The sequence below is a fragment of the Erythrolamprus reginae genome, chromosome 1, assembly GCF_031021105.1.
Source record: "Erythrolamprus reginae isolate rEryReg1 chromosome 1, rEryReg1.hap1, whole genome shotgun sequence".
In the NCBI taxonomy this organism is placed as follows: domain Eukaryota; kingdom Metazoa; phylum Chordata; class Lepidosauria; order Squamata; family Dipsadidae; genus Erythrolamprus; species Erythrolamprus reginae.
In genome coordinates, this window is record NC_091950.1 from 24,322,120 (window position 1) to 24,334,734 (window position 12,615).

A 12,615-nucleotide genomic window follows, 5' to 3' on the forward strand; every position below is an offset into this window, starting at 1 on the left:
GATTAAGTTTCTTTCATTCTGAATAATTTATTTGTTAGTTACAGTAGTTTGTTTGTTTTGTCAAGTACATATTGTTGGTATACAAAGATTTATATACATGATAGTAGTAAAAGAGAAACATTAGGACAGGGGACGGAAGGCAGGCTGGTGCACTTATGCACGCCCCTTACTGACCTCTTAGGAATCGGGAGAGGTCAACAGTGGATAGCCTAAGGGTAAAATTTTGGAGGGTAGGTGATGATACTACAGAGTCTGGTAGTGAGTTCCATGCATCAACTACTTGGTTACTAAAGTCGTATTTCCTACAGTCGAGTTTAGAGCAGTTTACTAAGTTTGTATCTGTTGTGTGCTCATATGTTGTTGTGGTTGAAGCTGAAGTAGTCGTTGACAGGAAGGACGTAGCAGATGATTTTATGGGCTATGCTTAGGTCATGTTTAAGACGACGTAGTTCTAAGCTTTCTAAACCTAGGATTGTAAGTCTAGTTGCGTAGGGTACTCTGTCGCGAGTGAAGGAGTGGAGGGCTCTTCTAGTAATAATGATACTCAATTCAGACACGTGAACGCTCCAAACTTTCAAGGAGAGATTGGACTGCCATTTGTGGGGTGCTATAGCGTCTCCTCCTCGAGCAGGGGGTTGGACTAGATGACCTTCAAGATGCTTTCCAACTCTAATAAATAAAAAAATAAATAATGACAGAAGTCTGCTAAACTATGATCACATTAGAAAATTCTTTCTGCCTTATATCTTTGAAGCACAAACCTACATAATCTCACATTTGTAGCCGGTCCAGGATGTTGACTGAGAATTATAGTCTGTCTTTCAATTTAAAAAATTAACAGAATGAATTCCTGGCCGCAAGATGTGCCCAAATAATAGGACAGATGAAAAGAAACATAGAAACATAGAAGATTGACAGTAGAAAAAGACCTCATGGTCCATTTAGTCTGCCCTTATACTATTTCCTGTATTTTATCTTAGGATGGATATATGTTTATCCCAGGCATGTTTAAATTCAGTTCCTGTGGATTTGCCAACCACGTCTGCTGGAAGTTTGTTCCAAGCATCTACTTCTCTTTCAGTAAAATAATATTTTCTCAAGTTGCTTCTCATCTTTCCCTCAACTAACCTCAGATTGTGCCCCCTTGTTCTTATTAAAAACACTTCCCTCCTGTACCTTATTTAACCCTTTAACATATTCAAATGTTTCGATCATGTCCCCCCTTTCCCTTCTGTCCTCCAGACTATACAGATTGAGTTCCTGAAGTCTTTCCTGATAAGCTTTATGCTTAAGACCTTCCACCATTTTTGAAGAAAAAAAGAAGAAAAAACATACTCCCATAATAGTTTTTTTTGCACATTAAAGAGAGAAAAGGGGGTTGAATAACAGCAGAGGAATTTAACAAACCATGGCTTCCTCTTAGTTTTCAACTGCAGTGGTCACACATACTCACCAGCTTTTTCCTGTGCAGCCTCTCTCTCAATCTCTCTCTCTCTCTGTGTGTGTGTGTGTGTGTGTGTGTGTGTGTGTTTCAGGCAAACCCAGCCAGGAAATAAGTTTGTAATCATGTGCTTTGAGCCCAGGCAGTTTACACGCAGGGGCAGCTGTCTGTCGAGACTCAGAAGTTCTTCCTTGCTGAGCACCCAAAACACTTTCGCAAAACTAAGGCTTAGGAAGCCACATCCAGGAACCTGAGAAGAAAGGATGCGCCTTGGACAGTTCAGGCCCTGAGCTGGAGGGGGAGTAACACTGATTCTGGACCCCCTCTCATCTTTTCACCGAGCAGCATGTTTTCAAGGAAGAAGCGGGAACTGATGAAAACACCCTCCATCTCCAAGAAGTGCCGAGCGGGGAGCCCTGTGCCTCCAGCCGCCTTGGTAAGTAGGGTGCGGCCTTTATGTACTTGACAGCCAAAAATATGGATGCTCTTGTTTTTTTACACCTGCAGTTTCACAGAAGCAATTTTTGGGGGGGGATCTGAAAGCTGGGCCGGGATGTATTAGTACGGGCTGCATTTATTCACTTGCCTCGAATTCGTTCGTCCGACTCAGAGATCAAAAGGAGTGCTTGTGTTTTCCTTGAAAGGGCATGTGTTTCGATACAGAAAATCTCGTATTTATATATTGCGCGGAGCCACTGTTCGTTTAAACTGCAGTTTATTAAAGAACAGTGGGCTGGGCTGTAGAGTTTAGACAACCTGCTAAACTAACTATAAATCATGGTTTCGACATTGCACTGGCACTTCAGAAATCCGAGGTTGTGCAAAACAAACTGGCCGAACTCCAAGCCATAATTTGGTGTTTCAGCACATGTATTTATGTGCATGCGCATTGGAGACAAAATAACAGAAACATTGGGAATAAGGTATGGAGAGCCTTGCAGAGTGGAAAACAACTCCAGCCGCAAAAATGACAGAGGTATTTTGCAGAAGCAAAACCAGGATAGTGACTTACCCAAAAAAGAAAAGGAAAGAGACAGAGAGAGAGCCTAAAATTAACTATATTTTCTGTCTGTTTTATTTATTTACTTGCCTTAGCTTGTCCTTATGAACTTCTGCAGTGGCAGGCAGGTGGGGGGGGGGGTCCACAGGTAGGAGAAAAAGATAAAACAGGTATTATAGAAACATAGAAACATAGATGTCTGACAGCAGAAAAAGACCTCATGTTCCATCTAGTCTGCCCTTATACTATTTTCTGTATTTTATCTTACAATGGATATATGTTTATCCCAGGCATGTTTAAATTCAGTTACTGTGGATTTATCTACCACGTCTGCTGGAAGTTTGTTCCAAGGATCTACTACTCTTTCAGTAAAATAATATTTTCTCATGTTGCTTTTGATCTTTCCCCCAACTAACTTCAGATTGTGTCCCCTTGTTCTTGTGTTCACTTTCCTATTAAAAACACTTTCCTATTATTATTGTTATTAATTAGATTTGTGCGTCGCCCCACTCCCAAGACTCGGGGTGGCTCACAGCATATAATATAAAGCAGTAAATACAAAGACAAATCTACCGTAATTAATTAAAAACTATATAAGCTAAAAACCCAATACTGTATATTAAAACTCAATCAAACAAATTCAAATCACAGCCATACCAGCCATTATTTATTTTATTAATGTGTTTATTAATTGGACATATGCCGTCCCACTCCATGGACTCAGGGTGGCTCACAGAATGTCAATTAAAAATACAATACACAGTTGTTAAATGAATCTGACTTCCCTTACTTGTCGGAAGGGGATCACGTGACCCCGGAACACTGCAACCGTCATAAATGTGAGTCCGTTGCAAAACATCTGAATTTTGATCACGTGACCATGGAGAGTCTGCAATGTAAATGTGAAAAACAACCAGAGGTCCCTTTCTTTCAGTGCTGTTCAAACTTTGAATAGTCACTAAACGAACTGTCATAAATCGAGGACCACCTATAATTAAGATTACTGACGTTTGTAAAATCTGGAAATGAATCTAGTGGTAATTCAGGAGGCATTTTTCCCCCATTTGAACTGAAAGTGGTTTCAGAAGATATTTCGTTTTTCGTGGTACATTCAAAATAACTTTCGGGGGATTTTTTTTTGGCCAAAGATCTAGCAGATTTTTGAGACAATAGCCCAACCTGTTTTATTTGTGTTAGCTGAAGCCACGGGGGAAGAACACATCTAGGGCAGACAGCAACTCTCTGCTTCTAGCTGAAATAACAGCTTCGCTCCATTGGCAACCCTCAACAAATACAATTGGAATGAATGCAGCAAAATGTTGGTAGTCCTCAACTTAGAACCACAATTGGAACCAGAATTTCTATTGTTAAACAAGGTTAAATTATTATTATTATTATTATTATTATTATTATTATTATTATTTAATTAATTAAATAATAATAATTATATTATTTATCTCCGAAGACTTGGGGCAGCTCACAACATATAAAAAACAGTATCCATCGAGATAAAAATAAGTTAAAATTAAGAGTTACATTAAAAAGAAAACTAAAAAGCTTGTTAACATGCACACATCCCATTCAGCAAGCTTATTATATATTCATTGGCCAGGGGGTAGAGTCTAATAACCCCAAGCTTGGCAGTATAAGTGAGTCTTTAAACCCTTATGGAAGGCGGGGAGGGTGGGGGCAACACGAATCTCTGGGGGGGGGGAGTTCATTCCAGAGGGCCGGGGCTCCCACAGAGAAGGCTCTTCCCCTAGGTCCCGCCAAGTGACATTGTCTAGTTGACGGGACCTGGAGAAGGCCGACTCTGTGGGACCTGATCGGTCGCTGGGATTTATGAGTCATGCCTGATTTTACTACCTGTTTTGTCTCATTTAACATTTAGACTTATATACAGTGATGGGCTCTTACAGGAATGGTCAGAAACGCAGTTCCGGTAGCAAAATTTGGAGCTCTATCCCAGAGCACCCAATTTGCACTGACAGATGTTGAAAAAAAATGCATAAGCCACGCCCACAGTGTGGTAGTAAAAATTTTGTTAGCCCATCACTGCTTATATACGTCTGCACGGTGCTTTATATAGTGCTCTCTAAGCGGTTTACAGAGAGTCAGCATCTTGCCCCCAACAATCTGGGTCCTCATTTTACCGACCTTGGAAGGATGGAAGGCTGAGTCAACCTTGAGCCTACTGAAATTTGATCTGCCAAACTGCTGGCAGCTGGTGATTTTTTAAGTAAGTCACTGCAGTTGTTAAGTGAATCATGCAGTCAGCAAATCTGGCTTCCTCCATTGACTTAGCTTGTCAGAAGACAGTGAAAAGGTCACAAATGGTGATCAAATGGATGACAAGATGCTACAACCATTGTAAGTGCCAATTGGCCAAATGTTTATCATGTGATCTTGGGGATGTTGCAACAGTCATAAGTGCAAGGACTGGTCATAAGTCACTTACTTACTTACTTACTTACTTACTTACTTACTTACTTACTTACTTACTTACTTACTTACTTACTTACTTACTTACTTACTTACTTACATGTACGTACTTACTTACTTACTTACTTACTTACTTACTTACTTACTTGGACTTATATGCCACCCAACTCCCAAAGGACTTCTTTCAGTCTGTTGTAATTTTGAACTGTTACTTAAGAGGTTCCTAAGAGGTCAGTAAGGGGCGTACATAAGTGCACTAGTGTGCCTTTCGTCCCCTGTCCAATTGTCTTTCCTTTATCTCATATATGAGGACCTGTATACTGCACGAGTCAAAAAGAGGGCGGGGAAAATATTTACTGACCCCTCACATCCTGAACACAAATTGTTTCAACTCCTACCCTCAAAACCTCGCTACAGAGCACTGCACACCAAGACAACTAGACACAAGAACAGTTTTTTTCCGAACGCCATCACTCTACTAAACAAATAATTCCCTCAACACTGTCAGACTTTCTACTAAATCTGCACTTCTATTCTACTAGTTTTTCTCATCATTCCTATCACCCATTTCCCCCCATGTTGACTGTATGACTGTAACTTGTTGCTTATATCCAAAGATTTTTATTAATATTGCTTCTTCATTGCTTATTTGACCCCTATGACAATCATTAAGGGTTGTACCACATGATTCTTGACAAATGTATATTTTATTTTATGTATGCTGAGAGCACATGCACCAAGACAAATTCCTTGTGTGTCCAATCACACTTGGCCAATAAAAATTCTATTCTATTCTATATCATATATATTTTCTTCCTTTCATATATCTTCTCCTCTATTTTTACATATTATCTTTATATATATTACTTCATGTCTATTCTCTTCCATATGTATTGTGTATTGGACAAATGAATAAATAAAATAAAATGATTGTAAGTCAAAGTCTATCAAAAACAAGGGTCTGTTCTGGGTCCTATTCTTTTTAATATGTTTGTGAGTGACATAGGGGAAGGTTTGCCTATTTGCCGATGACTCTAAAGTGTGTAATAGGGTTGATATTCCTGGAGGGGTCTGTAATATGGTAGATGATTTAGCGTTACTAGATAAATGGTCAAAGCAATGGAAACTGCAGTTTAATGTTTCCAAATGTAAAATAATGCACTTGGGGAAAAGGAATCCTAAATCTGAGTATTGCATTGGCAGTTCTGTGTTAGCAAAAACTTCAGAAGAGAAGGATTTAGGGGTAGTGATTTCTGACAGTCTCAAAATGAGTGAGCAGTGTGATCGGGCGGTAGGAAAGGCAAGTAGGATGCTTGGCTGCATAGCTAGAGGTATAACAAGCAGGAAGAGGGAGATTGTGATCCCCTTATATAGAGCGCTGGTGAGACCACATTTGGAGTACTGTGTTCAGTTCTGGAGACCTCACCTACAAAAAGATATGGACAAAATTGAACGGGTCCAAAGACGGGCTACAAGAATGGTGGAAGGTCTTAAGCATAAAACGTATCAGGAAAGACTTAATGAACTCAATCTGTATAGTCTGGAAGACAGAAGGAAAAGGGGGGACATGATCGAAACATTTAAATATGTTAAAGGGTTAAATAGGGTTCAGGAGGGAAGTGTTTTTAACAGGAAAGTGAACACAAGAACAAGGGGACACAATCTGAAGTTAGTTGGGGGAAAGATCAAAGGCAACTTGAGAAAATATTATTTTACTGAAAGAGTAGTAGATCCTTGGAACAAACTTCCAGCAGACGTGGTTGGGAAATCCACAGTAACTGAATTTAAACATGCCTGGGATAAACATATATCCATTGCAAGATAAAATACAGGAAATAGTAAAAGGGCAGACTAGATGGACCATGAGGTCTTTTTCTGCCGTCAGTCTTCTATGTTTCTATGTTTCTATAATTTAGATAGGAATATATGTGAGTGTGAATGAAAATAAAGGGATGGATTTTGTGTGTACAACTTGGGACCAGTCTGGCTGCCCCATCCATCATAGATAGCCAAGTTTTCTCTCCTGTTTTCACACTCTGTAGCAAAGAGAAACTCACAGACCACCAGATTCTTTGCACGTGGTGAAAATGAGACAGTTTTTAACTACGGTACATATCTGAACTCTAAAGTCAAAGTAAAAATGTCAAGGCTTGCAATAGATTGGATAAAAGGCCTCTCCAGCATCCTGTTTTCCATAGAGGCCAACCAGATGCTTCAATGGAAAAACTCTTGTCAATGTAGGAAATGATACTCAGTGATGGATTTATTGGGTTCTTGACGATTCTCTTCCTGCAGACACTTTATTATCAGGCTAGGTAACAACATCCATGGAGAAGTAAAGCACATTCATAGAACACCAAGAATGCAACGGTGCCACTCTGAGCCACTTATATTCTCCATTACCAAGAGGTGGAAGTTTGGTGAATGGAGAAACGATATCATAGAAACATAGAAGATTGATGGCAGAAAAAGACCTCATGGCCCATCTAGTCTGCCCTTATACTATTTCCTGTATTTTATCTTAGGATGGATATATGTTTATGCCAGGCATATTTAAATTCAGTTACTGTGGATTTACCAACCACGTCTGCTGGAAGTTTGTTCCAAGCATCTACTACTCTTTCAGTAAAATAATATTTTCTCACGTTACTTCTAATCTTTCCCCCAACTAACCTCAGATTGTGCCCCCTTGTTCTTGTGTTCACTTTCCTATTGAAAACACTTCTCTCCTGAATCTTATTTAACCCTTTAACATATTTAAATGTTTCGATCATGTCCCCCCTTTTCCTTCTGTCCTCCAGACTATATATATCGAGTTCATGAAGTCTTTCCTGATAGGTTTTATGCTTAAGACCTTCCACCATTTTTGTAGCCCGTCTTTGGACCCCTTTAGTTTTATCAATATCTTTTTGTAGGTGAGGTCTCCAGAACTGAACACAGTATTCCAAATTTCTTACATCTTTGAGGACGGTGTTTAAAAAAATAAGTTGATACGGTCGTTCGTAAATATACAGTATACTATGGTTTACCGTGAAAATTCACTATCCTTGGATCTGAATTCAGATAATGTGTTATTATTACCTTTCAGATATTAATTAATGTTTACAATGCCTGAATGTTTTGTGTTTCAGTTCATCTTTTGCGGATTCGCTACTTCACGGGTTTTCAAAGGGGGCTTCAATCCATTAAATCCATTGAAAATTTTAAATCCATTAAAAATTCATAAAACACTTCTACAGTACTACTGTACTCTATTAAAGAAACTGGTAGGATATCCCAAGTAGTTTTATTTATTTTATTTTTATTTATTTATTTTGTCCAATACACAATGAGGGTTTTAGTGGGTATACAGTATATCTATATACGCATAGTAAAATACATGATGAAGTTTATAGAGGAGATACTCATAGTAAAATATATCTAAGAAATAGTAGAAAAGAAGGTATAGTAATAGAACATATCAATGAAAGAATAGAAGAAGATATATAGGAATAGAAGAAAGGTATAGGAGATATAGGAGAGCAATAGGACAGGGGACGGAAGGTACTCTAGTGCACTTGTACTCGCCCCTTACTGACCTCTTAGGAATCTGGATAGGTCAACCATAGATAATCTAAGGGTAAAGTGTTGGGGGTTTGGGGATGACACTATGGAGTCCGGTAATGAGTTCCACACTTCGACAACTCGGTTCTTGAAGTCATATTTTTAACAGTCAAGTTTGGAGCGGTTAATATTAAGTTTAAATCTGTTGTGTGCTCTTTTGTAGTTGTGGTTGAAGCTGAAGTAGTTGCCGACAGGCAGGACGTTGTAGCATATGATCTTGTGGGCAATATTAGATCTTGTTTAAGGTGTCTTAGTTCTAAACTTTCTAGGCCCAGGATTGAAAGTCTAGTCTCGTAGGGTATTCTGTTTCGAGTGGAGGAGTGAAGGGCTCTTCTGGTGAAGTATCTTTGGACATTTTCAAGGGTGTTAATGTCTGAGATGCGATATGGGTTCCAAACAGATGAGCATTATAAGAAACATTATAGAATGACTGTTTAATGCAAAGGGTGGGTTTTAAAAGTCCAACTACTCGTTAAATACATTTTTAAAAATCCTCTACTTCACAGAAATTTGTTTTTCACGGGTGGACTTGGAACGCATCCCCCCGAAAAACAAGGGATCACTGTATAGCTTCAAATTAGCCACTGTATTTTACATAGATCTCACTTCTGGCTAGGTTAACCCACATTAGTCTTTCTTAAGCTGTGCTTTAAATGTTGGATTTCAATTCCCACAATGCCTAACAATATAATCTTTATCAGTGCTGCTTTAGGATTACAGGAGTTGAAGCTTAAAAAACATGCCAGAGGACTCCAAACCAAGCAGAATGTGTCTTAACAAAACATTAGCAGTTTATTGTGTGTGTGTTTGTGCGTGCCTGTAAACACACTCACACTTCTGGTAATGCAAGATAACCCTCGGTGTGTCTGCTGAATCAGACTGACATTTATATAGTGACTGGAGTTATTGGTTTCCATCGTGCTACAAAACGTATTGTTCATTATTATGTTATGTTGAAAATGGAATGCCCTATCTTTGGCTGTTGCAAGAGTGGATGGGTGAGTTAAGAGTTGCACATGCTTCCTTTTACGAGAGGGTGTCTCAGTTTGAAAATGTTGATTCTGTCAGTGGTTGGGGCGTAGCCACAAAAATGTTGAAATGCACAATACGGAGCAGCTTGGAAATCTACATTCTGAAGTAACGGCTTGAAGATAACTCAGCCGGCGCGGTCTGACTATTCTACTTATAATAATAATTATAATAATAATTTATTAGATTTGTATGCCGCCCCTCTCCAAAGACTTATACTGCCAATATAACAGAATGTTATTTTTTACATATATAATGGAGAAATAGGGCAGGGTAGAATAAAACAAAACAAAACATTAGCAGCTTGTAATCAAGCCGTGTTCTTAAACGTACAGTATATAGAAACATAGAAGATTGACGGCAGAAAAAGACCTCCTGGTCCATCTAGTCTGCCCCTTATACTTTTTCCTGTATTTTATCGTAGGTTGGATATATGTTTATCCCAGGCATGTTTAAATTCAGTTACTGTGGATTTACCAACCACATCTGCTGGAAGTTTGTTCCAACCATCTACTACTCTTTCAGTAAAACAATATTTCCGCATGTTGCTTCTGATCTTTCCCCCAACTAACCTCAGATTGGGGGCCCTTGTTCTTGGGTTCACTTTCCTGTTAAAAAACATTTCCTTCCTGAATTTTATTTAACCCTTTAACATATTTAAATGTTTCGATCATGTCCCCCCTTTCCCTTCTGTCCTCCAGACTATACAGATTGAGTTCGTTAAGTCTTTATTGATAAGTTTTATGCTTAAGACCTTCCAGTGTTTTTGTAGCCCGGCTTTGGACCTGTTCAATTTTGTCAATATCTTTTTGTAGGTGAGGTCTCCAGAACTGAGGTGTCCATATAATATGGACATTGCACCTTTCAGCACAGGGGTGAACTGTACATGTGTGAAATAGGGAAGGCAGATAGATTTCTGAAGGAATGCCTCTTTTGTGACCAATAAATACAGTGGTACCTCTACTTAAGACCTTTTCTAGATAAGAACCGGGTGTTCAAGATTTCCCCCCCTCTTCTTAAGAACCATTTTATATTTCAGAACCCAAGCCCGGAAAAATTTCCCAGGAAATTTGAGAGCGGCATGAAGGCCCGGCCAGTTTCCTGCCATTCCCCCTTTAATCCCAGCCATCTCGGGCTCTTCTGGGCTGCCAGAGGAGCCTTTCGGTGGCTCTTAAGGAGGCTTTGGCATCCCAGAGTAAACAGAGCATTTCCCTTTCTTTGGGTGCATAGAGAGGGAATAAACCACTTCGCTGTGGTGACTCTCTCGCGCTACCTCCCATACACCTGGCACGAGGTTGCCAGTGCTTCGCCCCGGCCAGATCAACTCAGCTTCAGCCAAACTGAGGAGTCACCAAAGTGAAGGAAAGGCGAGCGAGCAAGAGGAGAAGGGAGCCCTTCAGCATGGGAAGGAAGCAGGTAGTAGCAACAGTTGCCTTTCGGTCAAAGGAGTGGGAGGTTCCCCCCTCTTGCTCGCCTGGGTTTCTCTCTGGCGCAGTGTATGGGATGCAGCCTCATGCTGGGTGTATGTGAGGCACGTGCTCCTCCTTGACACCTCAGAGTCCCCGCCTTTTTTTTTTAAGCCTTAAAGTTTTGGATTTTTTTTGATTCCCCTCACCTCACCTTCTTCCTTCTGCAGCGACTGTCCTCCTCCTCTTCCTCCTCCTCCTCCCACCCAAATTCTGAGCTTTTATTTCTTTCCTAATGGTTTTGCACACATTATTTGCTTTTACATTGATTCCTATGGGAAAAATTGCTTCTACTTACAAACGTTTCTACTTAAGAACCTGGTCACGGAACGAATTAAATTCTTAAACAGAAGTACCACTGTACTTTGTCCCAACGGTGCTTTTTTCAAGAGACATTTCTGGTTTTGCAAACAGCTGGTCATTTGTTTTCTTTTAGCAGGGAATAAGAATGCAAATGACCAGCTGTCTGCACAGATATTTTTCTTTTATCTATCTATCTTTTATCTATCTATCTATCTATCTATCTATCTATCTATCTATCTATCTATCTATCTATCTATCGTTTACCTACCCACCATCCCACCCACCCACCCACCCACCCACCCACCCAAGATCTATCTATCTATCTATCTATCTATCTATCTATCTATCTATCTATCTATCTATCTAATCTATCTAATCTATCTACCTAATCTACCTACCTACCTACCTACCCACCCACCCATCTATTTATCTATCTATCTACCTATCTATCTAATCTACCTGCCTGCCTACCTACCTATCTACCTATCTATCTATCTATCTATCTATCTATCTATCTATCTATCTATCTATCTATCTATCTATCTATCTATCTGGAAAGACTTCATGAACTCAATCTGTATAGTCTGGAGGACAGAAGGAAAAGGGGGGACATGATCGAAACATTTAAATATGTTAAAGGGTTAAATAAGGTTCAGGAGGGAAGTGTTTTTAATAGGAAAGTGAACACAAGAACAAGGGGACACAATCTGAGGTTAGTTGGGGGAAAGACCAAAAGCAACATGAGAAAATATTATTTGACTGAAAGAGTAGTAGATCCTTGGAACAAACCTCCAGCAGACATGGTGGGTAAATCCACAGGAACTGAATTTAAACATGCCTGGGATAAACATAGATCCATCCTAAGATAAAATACAGAAAATAGTATAAGGGCAGACTAGATGGACCAGGAGGTCTTTTTCTGCCGTCAATCTTCTATGTTTCTATGTTTCTATGAGTATAAATCCTTCCATTCCCCATCATCCAGTCAGAGTTGAAGAAGCTTCTTGAATGAGAAGCGAAACATCTTCAACCCCAACCCCCCAACCCCCCCCCCCCCGAAATCCAGTTGCTTCTTTCTTTTAAAAAAAAGCACCTTTGGGACAACCATGACCTAGAATCTCCATAGACAGTTAAACACATTAAAATTTTATTGGAATACTGTGTTCCGTTGACATACTTAATATTTCATACAGGAATCTTGAAATCCTGAGTAACTATTAACTGATTAAATGTTTATGTGATGTTTCAACGGGAAAACATATATGGTTTATAAAAAAGTATTATTGATATTACAACGCATTCAGGAAGATATGACAAGGAATTATAGCGAC

General features: G+C 39.4%; 1 protein-coding gene across 1 annotated transcript in view; it reads left to right on the forward strand.

Moving 5' to 3' along the window:
* The first annotated feature begins 1,613 nt into the window (after positions 1-1,613).
* Positions 1,614-12,615, forward strand: part of ARHGAP45 (Rho GTPase activating protein 45) — a 101,883-nt gene continuing 90,881 nt past the window's right edge. Inside the window, exon 1 of the mRNA XM_070747303.1 lies at positions 1,614-1,877. Coding sequence (XP_070603404.1) covers positions 1,788-1,877 — 90 coding nt within the window. The 5' untranslated portion in view covers positions 1,614-1,787. The remainder of the gene's footprint in view (positions 1,878-12,615) is intronic.